Below are 20,008 nucleotides of genomic sequence, written 5' to 3'. Positions count from 1 at the left end.
TGCTCCAGTTTCAGCCCCATAACAAAGCTCAATGAGAGCACAGTTCTGGAAGGCTAAGACGTGCTAAAGAGGGCCAGTGTTTTAATGTTCTTTTGCGGGCGGGCGGGAATGTTGTGCTTCCTTCAACAGTAACACAAAGCAGACCCCAACAGAGCAGAGGGCTTGTGTTCATGCAATGACACAATTAGTCCTGGATAAGGAGAGTGGTAGAGCAGTAGCAAAGATGAAAGGTGCTTCTAGAGGTCGACAGTTGAGATAACCCGAGGCCTAATCTTTCAAAGCTAAAACAGACACAGTTCTGTGATAGAAATAAAAGAGAGATTAAGGGTACAAACAAGGCAAAAGCCTACTGGAAAGCTGTCCTGTGCTAATGTTTGCCATCTGTAAATTATCTACAGAGACGATGGTGGTGCTAACTGGAGGAAATTAAATTTGTAGGGGCTTTTTTTCCTGTGGCCGCCGTCAGAAAAATGATGGTGAAACAGGAGCAAAGGGACAGAAAACAGACCTGCACAGGAAAGAAACATCAGCGGTGACATCCTCTTTGTCTTCACCCTCATTAAGCAGCCATCTTTTTTCTGGAAGCACTTCATCTGAATCTTTAGTTAGAGGCCATTATCATTATATCCTTCCTGTTTATCAGCCTCATGCTCCCGCTCCCAGCTCACAGAATGATTATGGAAACTGCCGGATGGTAATCGGATTAGCCCGGCCACTTGACAGATCATGAGTTCTGTTGGAGCGATCCCACCACAGACTTACTTGTGCTGATACGACAGTCGTGTGATCTTCCAGAATAAGATCAGAGTTCTAGTGGGAGAGATGAACAATAAAGCTTTTTAACCAGGGTACTGCAGCGCTGACACAGGGTCCTTACCCTGTCCATTAAAGAGCCACTGCACACTTGAACGTGCTGTAGGAGCTTTGAGGAAATTGATTGAAGTGTGCTGGGATGAAACACATCAGTGCTGGTTTGTACATTAACATTAAGTACTTTATTTATAAAAAAAGGCGTTTCAGGGGTTGAAAGTTGCTCATCACGCCAACTGGTGTTTTAAAGTGCCGAAGATCTCAGTTTCGTTCTGTTTGGCGGCACCGATGGCGATAAAAACAGTAAATGTGGGAGCACACTTCCCAGATATCCAGACAGTGAAATCCAGACCGGAAAAGCAGCCGCTTAGCTCCGCCTACCCTCTCTGGCAGACCAACCACTGCTGGCTGATGGAAAACGCGTCACTAACTGGGCGCCGCTTGTGATTTTTTTCTGCGAATGTCGCCACAGACACCCAGTCTGTGATACTGCAAATGCAAAGGCTGTCATCAGCCATAGGCTCAATCCCCATTGTGTTACCTCATTAAGCGACAGATAGAGACTTAACAGACATTTATTTAAATGAAAACCTTTGAGATTTTTACTTTAAAAGGTCAATAAGGCCGATTCAGTCGGTCACGCTTAATCTACCTCATGACATTTATGAATATTAAAGGGGATTTCCAGTATTTTGAAACATTGGTCCTATTTTTAAAACATACTTTGGGCTCTAAATGAAAGATAATCATGGTTTTGAAAAGCTTTTGCCTCATATAGATTGTTTAAGCCGTCATCTGCACCAAACTCCACTGGAAAAAATAGCAATTTTATCTTGCAAATTTGCCTTGGCAGTTGCTGGTCCACTGTTGCCTCAATTGTTAAGTTTACTTGTGTATGTTACTTTGTGATTTCAAAGGTTACTTCAGATCCAACACAATATCTGTGAAACACACTCTAACATAAACAGGTGCGTTTTCCTGCAGGGATCCCTTTGCAGACATTATACCCTGTTTTTTGGCTGCCACTTAAAGCAATCTACTGGAACAAATGCAAAACAATTTTTTATTTAGACTTAAAAGTGTGTTAAAAATAGGAACAACATTTAAGAATATCTGAATTAACCTTAAAAAACCCTCCATTCAGTGTCCCTGAGCGCCTGCTTCCTCACACCATGCTGCTTACTCTGTCCCTTCCTCAACCTAATGCTGAACAATAAAGAAATAAAAGCAGGAATGTGATGATGATAATAATAAAATATTCTTCTATCGACATAACTGCAAAGAAGCAACAGTATGACTGACTGGTTCTATTTTTGTTTTCAGGTGTCTTCATCTTGTGTTCCAGCAACAAACTATGAGCTGGTAAGTAACACCTCTCCTTGTTTGTTTCAGTAATTGCTTCCATGCTGTAAGTGCTCAGCGGGCATTATCGGGTCCTTCATGGTGCAGGATTTTTGCACACAGGGTTGGAAACTAACAGCCTCTATCAGCCGCACTAACAAGGCAGGTACTATAGCAGATAATGAACCATTATCAGGAGGCCCCCTGAGACAAGCATGTGATTTGGGGCTGTATAAATAAACCAGACTTTACTTTAAAATGTCTGGCAGTTGTTTTCTCGGCGTTGCTCAAATTGCTACAAAAAAAAAGACAGATTTTAAAGTCTTTCTGTCTCTTGGTAATTCATTTAGATGACGAGTGAGTCATGAATCTGCTATATCACGATGACGTCTTTCAGTGGTCAACAGAACACTGAAAAAAGTGGGAAGTAGTCTGAGTATGAAGTGAGTTTGCACGGGCAATAAAAAGCACGCCTGCTCCGTTGCCTTATTTGGTATTGGCATTAGAAGCCGTGTTAGACTTGGAGATAATTTGCTCGCTCTCGTTCTCTGATGTTGTGTGTTTAAATGGTTTTGGGTGCTTGACAAACCAAAGCAAATATCCCCTGCACTTTTATACGCTTACAGAGAAAATATTTCTCAAAATGTCTTGTTTTTCTTTCATAAAAGCAGCAGTGATCAGGAAAGAACATGTTATTATCCTCTGCAGATGCACTGGATGCTTTCTACATGAAGACATCTGTTTAGGATGTGCGGCTGCATGGGCTGAGCTTACTGGGCACTCTGGAAGGGGCTGCTCCAGACACGAGCTCTTTGGTTTCTGAAATGAAAACCTGTAGAGACATAGCAGGAATCCACCGCAACCATACTCTCCCACACTACCTGTTGGCTCCATGTGACAGAAACATTCACTTCACTGTTTTCACCTGTGGTCTGTTGATTCTGTAACTGCTCTGCTGACAGCGCTGACTATGTGCTCTGATGTCAATCAACTTCAATCTGCTACTAGAATATTCTTCTCACAGTCGAGTGTGACTGCAGTGTTCAGGATACTGAAGCCTGTTCTCACTGTCAAATAAAGCAGCTTGGTCTGCGGCCCAATGCTTCAAAATATAACGCTGTAGGTTACGCTCCTCATTTCTGAAAGCTGTCCTCTTGTTTTGATGTGGCGTTGAAGTCAGAGCTCAAAAGTTCACTTGGGCCGACGGGCAGAGACAATAGATGGGTTACACAAAGTCTTTCATCCATGAGACTGTGGTTCAATTTGTGTGAAACAGTCAATGTTAACTTGTTAAGTTATGTAAAGTAAATTGGTTACATAATTAAAGTTCCAATCTGGAAGATCTCAGTTTTGTTCTCTCTTGTGGCACCTATGGCGATAAACGGTAATAGCGGGAGCTGTTTGAACTGTTCCTCTGGGGCTATAATCAGGACATGATTTTAATTCGTCCAGTACTTTTTGTAAATTTGATTTATAACCAAATACCTTCAAATTAATGACTTAAAGTGGTAATCTCAAAGATCTCAGTTTTGTTCTCTTTGGCGGCACCTATGGTGATAAACAGTAATTGCTGGAGCACACTTCCCAGATATCCAGACAGTGTTGCATGTGTGACGTCCACGGTTGGCTCCGGTTGTAACTCTTGATTTTCCTCGATGACGGTCGCTTTCCTTTTCAGACTGTTTGCCTTCATCTGAGCGTCGAGTTTGTTTCTTTTTCTTTGGATTTTCACTTCTTGTTGTTGGCTAAAGTCACACCAGACACCCAGTCTGTAATACTGCAAAAGCAAAGGCTGTTATCAGTGGGCCATAGGCTCAATCACCATTGTGTTACCTCATTGGTCGATAGTTAGTGACTTAACAGACATTTATTTAGATGACAATCTTTGAGATTATTACCTCAAGGAACATATGTTTGTAGTTATTTGAAGCCCAACCAGGCTCTTCTTTCTTTACCTTTCCCTCAGGCAGTCATTTTGGTGCTGAAACCAAACCAACTGCCAACGTCTTTTTATTATTGATGCACGTTTAACACTAGATGATAATTGATGCATGTCCAAAACATTTCAAGAATTGTGACATTTTTCTCTGCGAGATTAATTTTGAAAGTAAAACCCCGTTCTTGATTTTCTCTCAATGCTAACTTGAACAGTTTATAGCATAATTTTTATTGCTAACTAGCCTGCAGAGCCCTGACAGTGCAAAACTGACGCCAGAGGGGGACGTAGCTTGGCGTATTTTGAAGCAAAGGATCACAGCTGCCATGTTTCAGTAGTTCAGAGTGAGAACATGTTGACTGTGCACTGGACCTTCAGAGGCTGATCTTAAATAATATTTATTCTTATTATCACATTGGAAGGAAATACTAGAAAATATTCGTCTGTCAACTTGTTTGTTTCAGCTGATTCATTTCAGAGACTAATGCAAAAACATAAAACATTATATTTCTGTTCTCTCTTTTTATTCATCTGGTTAAATGGAATGAAAATAGCTGAAGGAAGAAGAAGCTTCAGGGCATCTCCCTCCATTTTATCTCCTTCTCCTCTGCTTGCCAGCAGGAGTCTCCCCGGAGGCTTTTTGCCTGCATTACAGCTGCTGATTGCTCTCATAAAAGCTGACGAGCTGAGGTGTAAAACATTTGTACCTTTACAACCGATGAGAGTGGAGAAAGTAAGAAGAGGAAAACCGATAAAGCTATAAGAGACGATGGCTCTCAAGCCAAATGGAAAAGCAGCCAGACAGTGATACGGCCTTGTTCCACTGAGTCAGAGCGACCGGCTGCTGCATTCACTTTATATTAAATTACATATCACGCAGATGAGTGAGCCATTCTGCTTGTGCGTACAGTATGTGTCACTTTTCAGCCGTGTTGGTGGCTCTGTGTGACAGGAAGTGGATGATGCTGTTTGTGTTGATGTGTGGACGTGCGAGCGTGCATGCCTGTGAGCGTTCCCAGCAGCAGCCTGAGGTGTGTGTCAGCTCTCCTCAGCCCCTTGTTTGGTGAATTCCTTCACTTGCTGCCAGAGACCAACCCGATGAGCTGCCACACTCAGGTGCAGACTGATTACATCACCCTTATATTGAATTAGCTGAAGAAAAATGTCAGGATGACAAAAGTTCTCTTTTGAGAATGCAGACATTCCACTGAAACGGGACGAGCTTCAGAGACGAACTGTAAAACAGAATGACGCTCGGTAGTGATTGAGATGAGTATCAGTTATCTTTCTCAGCAGTAGATTAAAGTGAGCAAACCATTCAGGAAGGTGCAAGGTGTTCCTGCGAATTCAAGCAAATTCAACCAACTGCTGCATTTTTTTCTCGACCTTGCAATATCGGCCAACTGCCGCAACTTTTCTGCAAATTTGACCAATCATCCTCTGTCCCCGTGTGTGTAAAATCATTTAAGTCATTAACTCACTTCTTTAATGTTTTTGCAGTGAAGCAGACACACCTAACTCATCCCTAACACCGGGCTACAGAACTGATCATCTCAATACGAACACACCCAATGTACCCAACCTCCCCCCTTGTGTTCAACATAATTGGAACAAATTCCATGTCACGTAGAATTCATTCGAACGTCATTTTTGGGAAAAGTAACAGCCCTACTTCTCACATTAGAGGACCTGTGGAGCCACAGCTCTGATAACTGACAGTAGAAGAGTCATTTACACCAACATATTCATTTACAATGAATGTTATGATGAGAGAAGTTGCGTCTTACTCCTGATTTAAACATAGTTACCCACCAGTTTCTCAGTAGGAATCAGCCCACTGTGAGAAGGTGATGCCAGCTGGCTGCCCGGTTCGTGTAATTGATGATGTGTTGTTGGAAGATCCCATCTCACAGAGATGACAACATAGTGACTACCCCCAACCAGACCCCCTCCACTTGGACATGCCCGGCGTGCTGTAAAGCATGCTGGGAGAATTCCTCAGATGTGCCCTCATGTCGAGCCAACACTGCCGAGAATAGTTTGTATTTTGCACAAACACAAAGCCTGGATGAGGTCGATGGAGGGAGAGATATGAAGGGATCGGGTGTAGACCGATCACCTGAAGACACACATACATAAAGAACGCACGCACCAACAAGCACATGCACACACACTCTGCATAGCCAACAACCACGAAACACCTACGTCACCCAGCTCCTTTTTTAATAGCTCTTGTGTAGTGGGGGAACAGGGCCAGGACATTGCTGAGTAATGAGTAACTGCAGGGCAAAGATGGTCTAGATGTGGTCCAATTAGCGCTGTGCTCAGAACCACACATATTTCCCTGATGTGCCCTGTGTTACGCTGTGTATACAAGCAGCAACCACGCTTCCTGTAACTGGTATGATCACAGTGCCCTGGGAATGTACAGACTTTACCAGAAATACATGTTTCATACTGAGTCAGGCATCATGTGTTAGTGTGAGTGCATGATACTCCAGCACTACCAAGTGTGTATATATTACATAAGACCTGAGGGAGCTCTGTGAAGGACTGACGTCATGGTCCATTTTTTCCTCTACAGGCATCGACTTCAGCTTACGTGAAGGACAGAAAGAAGGAGCTTTCGGGAAAGTTACTGTGATGCCTGTTTCTGTCTTGTTTGACAGATTTAAAGACCAAAATGCAAATAAAAGTCGACTACCAATCTCTCACCCTGCAATTCATTTAATCTCTTCACCTTCAGACAATATGTTAAAGGGCCAGTTCGCCGATTTTCAACCTCAGTCCTATCATGCTATTATGGGGAGCTAATGCCATTATGAAAACAAATGCAGTTTGGCTCTGTGCCTTTGGAGGACACTATCTGCTTCTCCAATTGGCCCTGGAAAACCTCCACCAGACAACGTAAAACACGTCATCTGGCGGAGGCCAGGGAGCTCGCTAAACTACACTTCCTCAATCTGGGATGCCCGCCTCCGAAGTCATGTATCGTTCAAAATTGTCACGTTTGAAATGTTGACTGCAGATCCGAAGGCTTTTTTTTACGATCCACCGGTATATTCTTGTCGTATTTCAGATTCCGTACCGCTTGGAGCCATCGCCTGCAGCGAAACGGTAGTATTTCACTCCAGCGTCTCTCGCTGGGCCGTTCCTTTCAGAGGGAGGGGCGCAATGCATGCTGGGTGTTGTAGGAATGTAGAATGGGCGAAACCACGAGCTGTTCGTACAACTTTCTCCACAGCTATGGCGCCAATTTCAAATATTATTGCTTCTATCGATTGCAGAGAACACCAGCTTTGACTGACAGTGGCTTTTTCCAGGGGTGAACTGCTCCTTTAAGGATTTCTGTTGCAGAGAAACCACTGCACTTTCTTAAAAGAGTTTGTGCCTTGTTTGAGTGCTACTTTGAAATGGGCATTGAATTTGCTATCCAAGTTTAAAAATGTAACATTCCATTTCTCCCCTAAGAACAATACAAACAGTGCATTTTTCATTAGTAATGAAACACATGAATTGTGAACACACTTGTTATTTATGTGTTTAAAAGTAACTGTGGCTCTCAGTGTGGCTGATTTATATGAGTGAATGGTGGCTTGTAAACTGCAGTTTTATGAAGTCATCCAACTAAGTGAGGTGTTGTGTTTAAGAGAGGCAAAACTATTCCTGTCCCATTCACTTAGATATATTATAACAATGTGCTGGTCTGCATGCTCAGCTGTAATTAACCCTGTGTAACCAGTGTTGGACAGTACAGTATGAAGAAACATCAGGTCAGACTGTGGTCGCCCTCAGCCTGGTTGGTTATGTTGGGCTTTCCAAACTGGAGTAAATGCTCCAATCAGAGACCAATATCGTCATCCTATACCAACCTTTCGGTATGTTTCAGGTCTTTTGCAATTACAAACAGCGCTGTATTTTCGTTGAATAAAGGCTGAGACTTTCCACCGTGAGGTTAAGTACCAAGAACTTTCTCGTCTTCACAAATTAATCAAAGAGTCTGTCCTCACCAAAAACAACAGCCACACGACCTTAGCATCGACACAACCTCATACTAGATATGAAGGCTGCTTAGGGGGTTTGCTGTGTGAGACTTGCCAGAAGTCGACGTCGGTCTCTTCTAACCATGACCACAATCTCTCCCTAGTGTTTTGTTGCTAGCAGCACGGCTCTGGAATGGCAATAATGGTCGGCAGGTCAACCACTTTGGTCCACATTGAAATATTTCAACAACCATTTGATGGATCGCCGTGACATTTAGTGCAGACATTCACAACATGAACAGGATGTTTTCTTTTAGCGCCACAACAAAGTTGTGGGTGAAATGTTTCAACTATTGGATGGATTAACATGAAGTTTAGTACATATGTTTGTGCCCCAAAGGATGAAGTGTTTGAACTGTTCCTCTGGGGCTATTATCAGGACATGATTTTAATTCGTCCAGTACTTTTAAAACAATTTGATTTATAACCAAATACCTGCAAATTAATGACTTAAAGTGATCTCAAAGTTCTCAGTTTCGTTCTCTTTGGCAGCACCTGTGGTTATAAATGGTAATTGCGGGAGCACACTTCCCAGATATCCAGACAGTGTTGCATGTGTGACGTCCACGGTTGGCTCCGGTTGTAACTCTTGATTTTCCTGGCTAACGGTCGCTTTCCTTTTCAGACTGTTTGCTTCATCTGAGCGTCGAGTTTGTTTCTTCTTCTTTGGATTTTCACTTATTTTTGAAGTTGTATCTGTAGTCATCCATCTTTTCTTTGTTTGTTCAGCCATAGTAGATTACTGTTTACTCACAACACTTGCAGAGACCGGAAAAGTAGCCGTTTAGCTCCGCCTACCCTCTCTGGCAGACCAACCACTGCTGGCTGATGGAAAACGCGTCACTAACTGGGCGCCGCTTGTGATTTTTTCCGCTAAAGTCGCCACAGACACCCAGTCTGTAATACTGCAAATGCAAAGGCTTTCATCAGTGGGCCATAGGCTCATTCGCTCATTCGCTGACAGATAGTGACTTAACAGATATTTATTTACATGAAAACCTTTGAGATTATCCCTGTAAGGGCTAAGCTATCAAATATTAGCCACTTCTAAAATGCAGACATGGGCAGCAAGGTAAAAGTCATACCATCTGAACATCAGCATTTTAGCATTGTCATTGTGAGAGTGTTAGCGTGCTGACTCATCTAGCACAAAGCACTGCTGTGCCTATTTGCAGCCTCACAGAGCTGCTAGCATGGACATAGACTCCTAAGGTTTATTCATACTAAAATATGCATGTGGACAGCTGCAGAGGTCGACACAGATATTTCACACATGTGCACAAAAACAAGTTGGTCACCTCCAAACTGCAAGAAGAAGAGATTCTGGTTTTGTAATATTTGGCTGAACAGAAGAAAAATGTGTCATAAAAAGGTGAATTATGAAGGTGTATGTAGCGTTGGATCGTCTTGCATTCGTCAAGCATTTAATTAGCTTCCCTAAGACATAACCTGCAGTGTCTTTATCATGCAGGTGATTACGGCTAAGCAGACACGTATATTAAACTGAATTAAGCCTGTTGTAACTAACCTTAATTTATCTTACCTGACAGATCAGTTTATAAGATTATTGTGAAAGGCACTGTTTTTGTTTTTTGTAGCTGAGGTTATTAACTACATTACATTCATACTTTTTGATTATTATAACTATTAAGGCCATTTATTGCATTATGTACAGAGCACCTCATCATTCACAGGCAGGAGAAGTTCAGCCAAGAAATAAAGGTATAATGATGAAGTACAGCCGTCTAGATAAAACCTGCACAATTTGTTTTCTTAGTTATCATCATGATCTTGTGTTATTGCCATATTGGGACATCTGCAGGGCTGGATATTAGAGTCGAGGAGAGAAAACAACTTGTTTAATAGGTGTGTTTATGTGCATGTGGGTGTGGCCGAGCAGACCCTTTCCACACACACACATCCTGAAAGAGTAAAAATACTTGGCAGCGTCCTCGCTCCTCTCTCACATGTTGGAAAAGGCTTTGTGTTACATAACAGAGCGGTCGGTCCGTATCAGCGTGAGCGGGGACGGGCGGGCTGAGAAACACACAGGAGTCAGAGGTGCTTCGGGGTCAGGGACGGATCAGGGGTTTTTCCCACAGTGAGGACCGTCCACTCTCCTCTCCGCTGGTCCTCAGGGATCCCTGGCATCTTAGAAGCCCCCCCTGTGCCTGAGGGGGTGGGAACAGGAATAAGCACACACACACTCCAACCTTAACTTTAACCCTGGGACACACACAAACATACGCAGCCCCTCCTCCCTCAGCGCTGTGTTTACATTTCTGGGACATGGCTGTGTGAACGCTGCAGATGAAGGAGCACGGAGCATGAGAGAGGAACAGCTGTGTGTGTGTGTGCGTGTGCGCGTGCGTGTGCGTGTGCGTGTGTTGTTGCTTGTGTGTTATTGAGACTGATGAAGTGGTAGGAGTGAATGTTGAACTTTCAGTGGTATCGTTTTGGTATAAATACGACCATAATGTGTATTTTAGAAATAGATTTGTCAAAATAAAAGTCTCAGGAAATTAAATAAAATCTATTTGTTTTATATATTTTACATCAAATTAAACTGTATACCAGTGTAATAGTGTAAGGAACTTCAGTTAGAGTCACACGGGACTTTGTATGCATTTTCCATGCTGTTATGTGTTCTGTCAAGGTGTTGTGTTGAAGATGGGCATCCATCCATCCATTCATTATCAAAAGGACTCATCCTGTTCAGGGTCACAGGGGCGCTGGAGCCTATCCCAGCTGTCATTGGGCGAGAGGCGGGGTACACGCTGGACAGATCAACAGTCAATCACACAGAGACACATAGAGACAGAAAACTTTTCACACTCACACCTACAGGCAATTTTAGAGTCACTAAAGAACCCAATGAGCTTGTCTTTGGACTGTGAGAGGAAGCCGGAGTACCTAGAGGGAACGCACGCATGCACGGGGAGAACATGCAAACTCCACACAGGTCCACTACTTCCGAACCAGGATTCGAACTAGGAACCTTCCACTGCGCTATCCACTGCACCACCGTGCAGTGGCAACAGAAAGACGCACAGCTTACAGTGAGTGACTAAAATAATCCTGGTTAATGCTGGGAGAATGATTTAGAGCAACAACGTTGTTGATTTTAAAAATAGTTGTGAACTTGCCAAGAGAGGAGAAAGTATCTAGATCGATGCTTTTTCCAAGTTTGTGTGTTAGAGAAGGAGAAGACACATTTCCCCATCATACATATAAGGATACTTTTTTACTCTATTTACTCAGGCCTTTACTCTGTGAATGCTTTGCATATCTGTATATCAGGATTTTGCATGAGAGACAAGCGAGCTGAAATCTGCACTTTAGCAACAACCTCAGCAGGTGACACAAATATGTAATTTGTGCTCTTTATTTTCAAGCATCAAGTTTTCAACATTACACTGTGTACTTTTTAAATCAAGCAAGAATTGGCTCCATCGTGGCTTCAACCCAAAAGAAGTAGGATTGCCTTTTTAGGCAGCTATTAGAGTTCCCCTCCAGGAGTATTTGTGAGGGTTCCTGCCAAACAGCTGTGCTTTTACTTTGAAGGCAAACAAACACGTACTCAGATTTTACTCTTTTTAAAAGTACAAGAAGCATTTTTTTTTATCTTTACATTTGCATTGAGCTTCTCAGAGGGACTCTTAATGTGGCTGTTTTCAGAAGTCTAAATACGTTTTATTGTGAAGGACAAAGGCTCCAGGTAAACAATCAGAATGCCAGCCAGCGTCCATGCCTGCACTTTGTGTTTATTCCCACTAGAAGGCACTGTTGGACACATCAGCCAGGAGCCTGCACAGGTGTCCATCATAGAGGCAAACAGAGGGAAGTATTTTAAGGTCACTTCAGTTTTATTTATTATCTTACCTGAGGCAGAACTGTTCGGATATCGTAACCACAAACGGCTGTTTCTCCCACTGAATCAAAACAAGATTTGAATTTATTTTTGATGTAATTTAATACGAGGCTGATCTGCAGTCAGTCACAACAGGAAATAGCATCTCAGAGGAGCCGATCGCTGTTTATTCCTTTCCTCATGCTGCATTGTTTTGGAGTTCTTCATTGTAATATGATCAGCTGTACACTGCACGAGGGAACTGTTTCAGGATGTGCTTTATTGTTTGCAGTTACAATAAACAGATAGCTTGTGATTGCACATATAGCTGTACATCTACTCACTTCATTACCAGTGGGTAATGCTGCACAAATGTCGCAGCGTAGTTGAAACATTTCAGAGACAGGTCAGGTCTTGGTGTGGGCTGTTTTCCAACATGCAGTGTAAACAGAGGAGTAGAGCTGCTACGTAGCCTCTCTGATGCCAGCGTGGTGTGTGTTTAAGTTTCCAAAGAAAGCAATTGTCCTAAAAATGTACCAGGCTGCCCGGGGAGTGAGAGGGAGGGGGAGGAGGGGAAAGGATGAGTGGCACTGGGCACACACCCTTGGTCTGACTCACACACACACACACTTATAGACACAGGGATGTACAAAATAATGGCAGAGTTTCCCATGGGTGCTTGGAGACCCTGCACTTCCTCTCTCAGGTCCTGAACACACTCCAAATGAATCACACACACAGAATTATGTATACAGTATTTAAGTGGAGTTCAAGGTATATTTAGACATGGGTCCTACTGACATAGTTTGGGTACTAAATGGTATCCTTTTGGGGCAAATACGCTTCATGAAAGTAGGTCCAAACAAAGTGCTTGTTTTTGCCACTTGCAAGCTTGAATTCATTTTTGAGGTTTCTTACAACATAACAGAAAAGATCCCGACTGAGGTCGAGTATGTTGTTCTGGAAATATGCTGTTTTTTTCAACCAGAAACAAATGTTAACATCACCCTCGTCAAAGCCACCAGAATGTATTTAAAAAGTACAGAATTTTTACTTTGCAAAAACGGGACTTTCTGCTCTAATGCTACCTTGATTAGTTTGTTGTTTCTGCTGTTGTGCAACTTTAGTCTTTTAAAGAGCAGCCCCAGTCATGTTTTAAGATGTATAAAATGCTCTGCTTGAAATGATAAATTGTGTCTGATATGTTTTTTCTGCAAAATACGTTTAATTACCTTGTAAAAATCCTCCCAAGGCATCTCCTCCTTCTACTCATTAAAATTTCCTGAATCTGCAGAGTCCCCGCCCACTATGTACTCATTTCTCCTGTTGTAAAATAACAGCCGAAAACAAAACACGTCTCTGCCATCATTTAGTGGCAACTTGTTGAAACTTAGCTCGCTTGAAATGTAGTAATTAGCAGCAACGTTAACGTTAGTAGTCAGCACTGAGTTAGCAAAAATTACGATGACGTTTACAGCTGGCTCGTGCATCGCCAAAGTGGTGGCCAAAGGTTACACATAATGATATGCATAGCGTCACCACCCGTCCATTTACAGGATTGGCTCCTTAGGTTTGTGACGTCTCAAACCTGCCAATCTGAAAATGTCTTGTTCAGCCTGTCCTTGGTACACTGCAGTTTAAAAGCAGACAGGCCCAGCCATGGAGATGACTGCTCATGTTGTCCCTGATATGTCTTGCAGCACATGAAAAACACCACATGGAGATGTTTCTTGAGGGGGTCTTTAAAGGGTTAACTCAGATCCAACACAACAAAATAACAGAAACAAGCTAACAGAGGTAGACCAGCAACTTCTGTGTTCTGCAAAGTAAAATTACTGGTTTTGTAAATGGAGTTTGGTGGGGTTAAAGAGAGTGCAATATGACTGTTTCTGGTTAAAATAAATATTTATACCTGTAGCAATACTTTCTGCAATGTTAGTTTTAATAACAATCTGAGCCCTTAAAGCACTTAAGCTGAAGTTCTTTGTGTGGGCGTGTTTGCCCCATAGGATTGCATTGCAACCATTACTGCCTGTTTTGCAGCTGCTGGCTGAAGCGATCGACTGGAGCAACTCCAAAACTTTCTGAACCCATCAGTCAAATCGACTCAAAAATGTAAAAATAGTCCCCTGAATTGAAATTAAAAGTAAAGTGATTCATGACTAATTTCACTGGTGTTTTCTGTCATTCATGCAGTCTGAATCAGTTTCTGCATGGTCAGCTCGATGACCGAACGTAAACACTGAATCTCTCCAACACTCACAATCGATGCCGTCTGTTTCCTCTCAGAGTAACACACACTCTCTCTCTCTTTCTGTCTCACTCTCCTCATCTCACACCCACACTCATACACCCAAAGCGGTGATTTTAACCACCCTGCTGTCCACACTGAGGCCGGCTGGGCCGAGCGAAATGGGCTGTGTCTCGAGCTCTAAAGATGCACAGCTGTATATTTAGCTCTGGGTCATTTCCCTAGAGGGCTCAGCTCTGGGCTACGTTTATCCCCGCCGCTCAGGGGGGAAACTCCCATCGTGCTAGCTACCTCTGCCTTCCTAAAGGAGTGGGCTGTAATTTGGTAAATTGGTCAAAGGAGCCACTGTGCTCATGTGAAAGAAGCACATGGTACAGTGGTGACAGCGATAAAGAGCGCTGGGTGAAAGTAACACTCTGATATGCTGTACTTATAGGAGGCAGACACGTGGCTGTGTACATGGTGTCTCATCTTCTGTGTGTTTCCCACGTGATCTTTATAAGGACACCCGAACATGAGCTACAAATCAGAAGGCTCTTAAACTCAGCTCATCAGTTGTCTGTGAATGAAATGTGTATTGTTTGTGAGGGGACGACATGCAGCCCAAAAGGGCAATTTTGAATTTCAAGCTTATTAGCACTTGCGTCTTTCCTTAAGGCAATTATAACATTGCATTAACAACTTAATATCTAGGGTAACTAGTAATATCACTAAAATGGTGAACACTCTGACTATGCAAACTGCTTCCTTTACTTTGACCCACTACACTTTCCAATCGTTCTGCTTGTCAGGATTGTTCAAGAGTACTCACGTTCATTTCTACCGCCACATAAAGTTGCTTAGATCAGTTGTTTGGACAGAACATTTGGTATCAGCCTCAAGGAAACAAATGATTTATTAAAAGAGCTACATAATAGAACGAATCACAAAGTTTGTTTGCATTGACTCCGGCAGAAAACCCATGTGTCATGTTCGTATGATTAATGGTCCTGAGCATGCAGCAACAAGGGAAAAAATGTGACTTGTTGTGTACGGGGGTGGCAGATAACAATTAAGAGTAGTGTAACAGAGCAAACTTGCTCCCTGTTGGGGAGATTTGGTTTATCAAAGACGTTAGCAAAGCAGCACAGTAGGCAATAAAATTAGCACAGCAGAATTGACAGGCTTGTTACACACCTTAGTTATGACTGAAAATATCACTAGAAATAAACAAGCCAGATTCAAATAGTATCATCTCTAATGCCTTCCTAAGGTTACCTCCAACTCGGGGTGGGACACAAGATTGATAAGGCAATATATCGTTGCCCTGACTCGTGCAATTCAGTTATCGATATGCTGGCCCCAAATATCGATATATTTATTTGCAAATATACGGCACTCTAAACAGATTTATCTGCAATTTCAGGGTAACATGAATGGAAATTCCTTGCTCGAAGAAGTTAATCAGATATTGTATCATTATGATTGTCTTGCAATATATCAATTATGTCAGAATCACTGTATCATGATATTATCGTTATCGTGGGCCATATAACATGACTTACCCTGTGATTCCCACTCCTATCTCCAACAGGTGTCTACCTTGCTTTGCCTTTAGTTAAAGGAAAACAGTTAGATCTGTCTAACTGTTTGTAACCTGTCTGGTTTTTCCTGATGTTTCTATTCCTATCGAAGCAATGCCCCCAAAATCCCTATAAAATCTTCAAATTCAAGTGATAGTAAAAGCTACAGAAATAGTTTGGTTTAAAAAACCTTTAATTTATTTATGATTCCTATAAAAATAGAGGTAATGTGTGCATATTTTGGCAGCATTAAGCACCTATTTAAGTCAGTCACAACTCATACCTCCCATTCTGAGCTATGAAGCAGGAAATACTTCACTCATTCTCCCTTCAACCAACATTTTCGTCATACTGTGCGTCTAATATTGTGCCTGTTTCTGTTTTGCTGCCACATCAGAGATCAACGGTCTGTATTTAGCTCTTCTCATGGGAACAAGTGCAACATGATGCTCAGCTGACTCGTCTCAAGGTGAAAGCATCGCTCTGAGCGAGTGATGTGCCGCAGAGTCATAAAATCTGTGCAATGAATGAAGTTCATTTTTCTGTTTAGTTGATAGAATTACTGTACGACCAACATATCCAAATACACAGCCACAAACATTCAGCATTTATTGATGTATTTGGGCCTGAAGAGTGCTTGCATCTCTTTTTAGTGTTTACTGGTTTGTTTTTAAGCTTGTTAATTAGGAGTGGGACAAAATATCCATACAGCAATATATCATCGTCCTGACTCGTGCAATATGATTATTGATAAAAAATAAAAGAAGAAGAGGACAGCGGAATGATGTCGGACAGCGGTGAAATGCTCCAGTCACTTTCAAATCCAAAGACTTATTTGTTTTAACAGTTGTTATGTAGTCCTGTAAAATTAATTTACAGACTGAAAATACGTTGTTTCATCTCCGTTTGTGTCAAATTCTGTAAAAATTGACACCAAATTGCAATGAATAAATAAATCTTAATCTTAAGTCTTTTTCCGCGTGCTGCATTGTTCACAGAAAAAGAAACCGTTTTTCTTGTGACTGACTTTAATTAACAGGTCTTATGTTTGCTGAAATTTCAACATCATGATGCAGATTAGTAAAATGAAGCTTTGTGAGGTCTGTCCTCAAGAGGAGAAGAAAACTGCTTTTAAAATGCTCGCTTGTAGAACGGAGGTCAGATCGATCATTTCTGATGCATTCCAGGACGTCGGGAAATCTGAACGCTGAAGGCTTTCGTGACACCTGGGAATTTGTCTCAAGTTGAATTTCTGATCCAGAGCAGATTGTTAGCTGGACTTGCTGCAGATGTCTGTTTATAGAGATTAATAAGAAGCTAAATCATTGTCAGATCGCGCTGATGGGAGTTGGGATGTCATTACGGTGCATTACGTTCCGCCTGCTTTTGCTCTCAACACGGACTGTTTTTCCTGTGTACGCCGCAGCTTGCTGATACGTGATTGGTCAATATTACTCGGACTACAAGTGTAGTACAAATGGAAACCAGAACACTTGCCGTTCCTGCCTACTGTAAATAGAGAATACGTATCGTATCATGTTGTGAGTTACCCTGAGATTCACACCCCTATTGTTCATACATAAACTCAGTTTGCCTCTGCAGGTTGTCAAATAAGCTTTGTCACAGCTCCTCTCAGGTATCTCATACAGATGCATAAGTAAGAGTCTGTTTTAAGGGCAGTTTGGTTGAGCATAAACACAAAAACTAAGTTTAGGAAACACATTGAGATGTGGGTTACGACAGCAGCTCAATGTAGACTTTTTGTTTTACACGGGACATTCTGCAGTCTTTCTGCAATGTTTGTAGTAGCTCTGACCATCTCATGCTGCTGCAGATGGCTTCACATTGCACTAAGTTCAATGGTTGTTACATGCAGATGTAAAAGGAAGGGTACCTTGTTTATCTGTATGTGGGACAAAGTGTCCCCCCCTGATTTGATCAGATTAAATTTGACTTCAAAACACAATTGTGGGCTGTGAGGATTGACCTTGTATCACGATGACGCAGCAAATTCAGATTAAGAGTGGATGCTGTCCGGAATCATTTGATGCCATGATATATACAGTCTATGAAATCCAAGACCCGGTCCTGGCTTTAAATACGGGATTAGACAAAGAAGTCTTTGACACCATAACTCCCCTCGATGTTTCTTTGAAGACAGAAACTGCACTCACATCCTCTGCGGACTGTTCTACTGATACACAACTTCCCAAGCTGTCTCATGCTTTCTCGATTGATTGCAAGTCCCAGCTACCAAACACCAACACAGACACACACACACAGACACACTCCGGCCATCTGGCTGCAATTGTTCAAAGCGGAAACGCACATGCTCGATGTATCATTGTGAGAATTGTTTGTGTCTGTGTGTGTTTTTCTTGGTGCACACACACACACACACACACACACACACAATGGGGTCTGTTTGTGTGGAAATGCCTGCGGCTGCAGATTCAGGCCGCGGAGTCTGCATTTAGAGGCTCAAACATCAGTCTGCTGTTTACTTTTGCTTTCATTCCTAGAAGTAACTCGTGCTGTACAACAAGAACACAGAGGTGAACACCTACCTGCTCGAGAAGTCATGAATATAAGTTGAATTTTTTAAATTGTGTTCTCTTTGTAATCACGATTCTTTTTGCTTTGTATTTAAAAGTCACAAGTAGGTGGTGTCAATGCTCGGGCAGGAGTTTGGCGTAAAGTTAGGATGATTCTATAGTCTCTCTCTCTCCCCCTCTCTCTCTACTTGGTGGTTTTCTCTGGGCGTTTTGAGTCTGTATTCTGGGGCCTCCACAGACAGACTATAATTTACCCTTTTGCTTTTAGTGTTTATATTCCTCTGGAGCTTCAACAGAAGCAGAGCATCCTTGGTGCACCAGGCCAGCTGTCTGTGTGGGACTGTCCAGTGATCATTACCAGAACTCTTTCCTGTGTATCCAACCTGACATCTTGTTCCTTCATCGTCGTCCAAAAACTATTAAAACACACACACTGTAGTTTATTTTGAGCTAATCCCACATGCACCATCCTGTCGACTTTAAGTCTCACTAGTTTAACAAATGTGTATTATTACACTGCTGAAAATAGTTCCTAACAAATCAACTATTAACCTCTGTTTGAGTATACTAAAAATTGCAATTCCCATGTGTAGGTATTGTTTTGCACTTGAGGCTGCATAACTGCATAGTTGTGACCCGTTTTAAAAGATTGACATTCCCCGTAAGGACAAATTGAATTTCAGTATGCCACTCATTCCCATTTTTAAAGTTTGTTATTGATGGGAAATGTTTATTTACCTGATTTAGATCCAAACATACGATTAAAGATAATTAAACAAGCCGACTAATCTGACTGAGCACTTCTTTCAATTGTACAGGCTGTTTTTGGTGTATTTGTATAGAAGTCTATGAGAAAATAATTCTACCTCTGACTACATTTTTACCTCAGTTAACCTTTTCCTCATGTTTTTATGGTCCCAATCAATAGGTTAAAGTCTTCTTTGATACGTGATGTTTATCTTGTAAATTAGGATCCCATTTTGAGCAATATAGATGATAATACTTATGTTTTAGGTATGCTTTTGGGCGTGGCTCCCTTGTGATTGACAAGAGGCTATCACAGAAACTTCTGTAAAGTTGTAATCTGAAAGATTTTCATTTAAGTAAATGTCTGTTAAGTCTCTATCTATCGCCGAATGATGTTACACAATGGTGACTGAGCCTATGGCCCACTGATGAAAGCCTTTCGCAGTATTACAGACTGGGTGTCTGATGCAACTTGAGTGGAAAAAATCACAAGCAGCGCCCAGTTAGTGACGCGTTTTCCATCACCCAGCAGTGGTTGGTCTGCCAGAGAGGGTAGGCGGAGCTAAGCGGCTGTTTTTCCGGTCTCTGCAAGTGTTACGAGTAAACAGTAATCTACTATGGCTGAACAAACAAAGAAAAGATGGATGACTACAGATACAACTTCAACAAGAAGTGAAAATCCAAAGAAAAAGAAACAAACTCGACGCTCAGATGAAGCAAACAGTCTGAAAAGGAAAGCGACCTTCAGCCAGGAAAATCAAGAGTTACAACCGGAGCCAACCGTGGACGTCACACATGCAGCACTGTCTGGATATCTGGGAAGTGTGCTCCCGCAAAGAGAAAGAAGCTGAGATCTTCAAGATTACAACCCTATTACAACAGAGATGTAGCACATAAAATAAAAGATGGGGAC

At 42.1% G+C, this 20,008-nt stretch overlaps 1 protein-coding gene across 9 annotated transcripts in view; it reads left to right on the top strand.

Moving 5' to 3' along the window:
- Positions 1 to 20,008, top strand: part of tns1b (tensin 1b) — a 177,978-nt gene that overhangs the window by 93,701 nt on the left and 64,269 nt on the right. For all 9 annotated transcript variants that reach the window (XM_069662594.1, XM_069662597.1, XM_069662596.1 and 6 more), the window contains one exon: positions 2,134 to 2,172. In XM_069662594.1, coding sequence (XP_069518695.1) covers positions 2,134 to 2,172 — 39 coding nt within the window. The remainder of the gene's footprint in view (positions 1 to 2,133; positions 2,173 to 20,008) is intronic.

The sequence above is a fragment of the Semicossyphus pulcher genome, unplaced genomic scaffold (genome assembly GCF_022749685.1).
Source record: "Semicossyphus pulcher isolate SPU_LCO1_2020_fin unplaced genomic scaffold, fSemPul1.0.p SCAF_15, whole genome shotgun sequence".
Classification (NCBI taxonomy): Eukaryota; Metazoa; Chordata; class Actinopteri; order Labriformes; family Labridae; genus Semicossyphus; species Semicossyphus pulcher.
The sequence above is the reverse complement of the archived record's forward strand: the minus strand, read 5'-3'. Positions and strand labels throughout refer to the sequence as shown.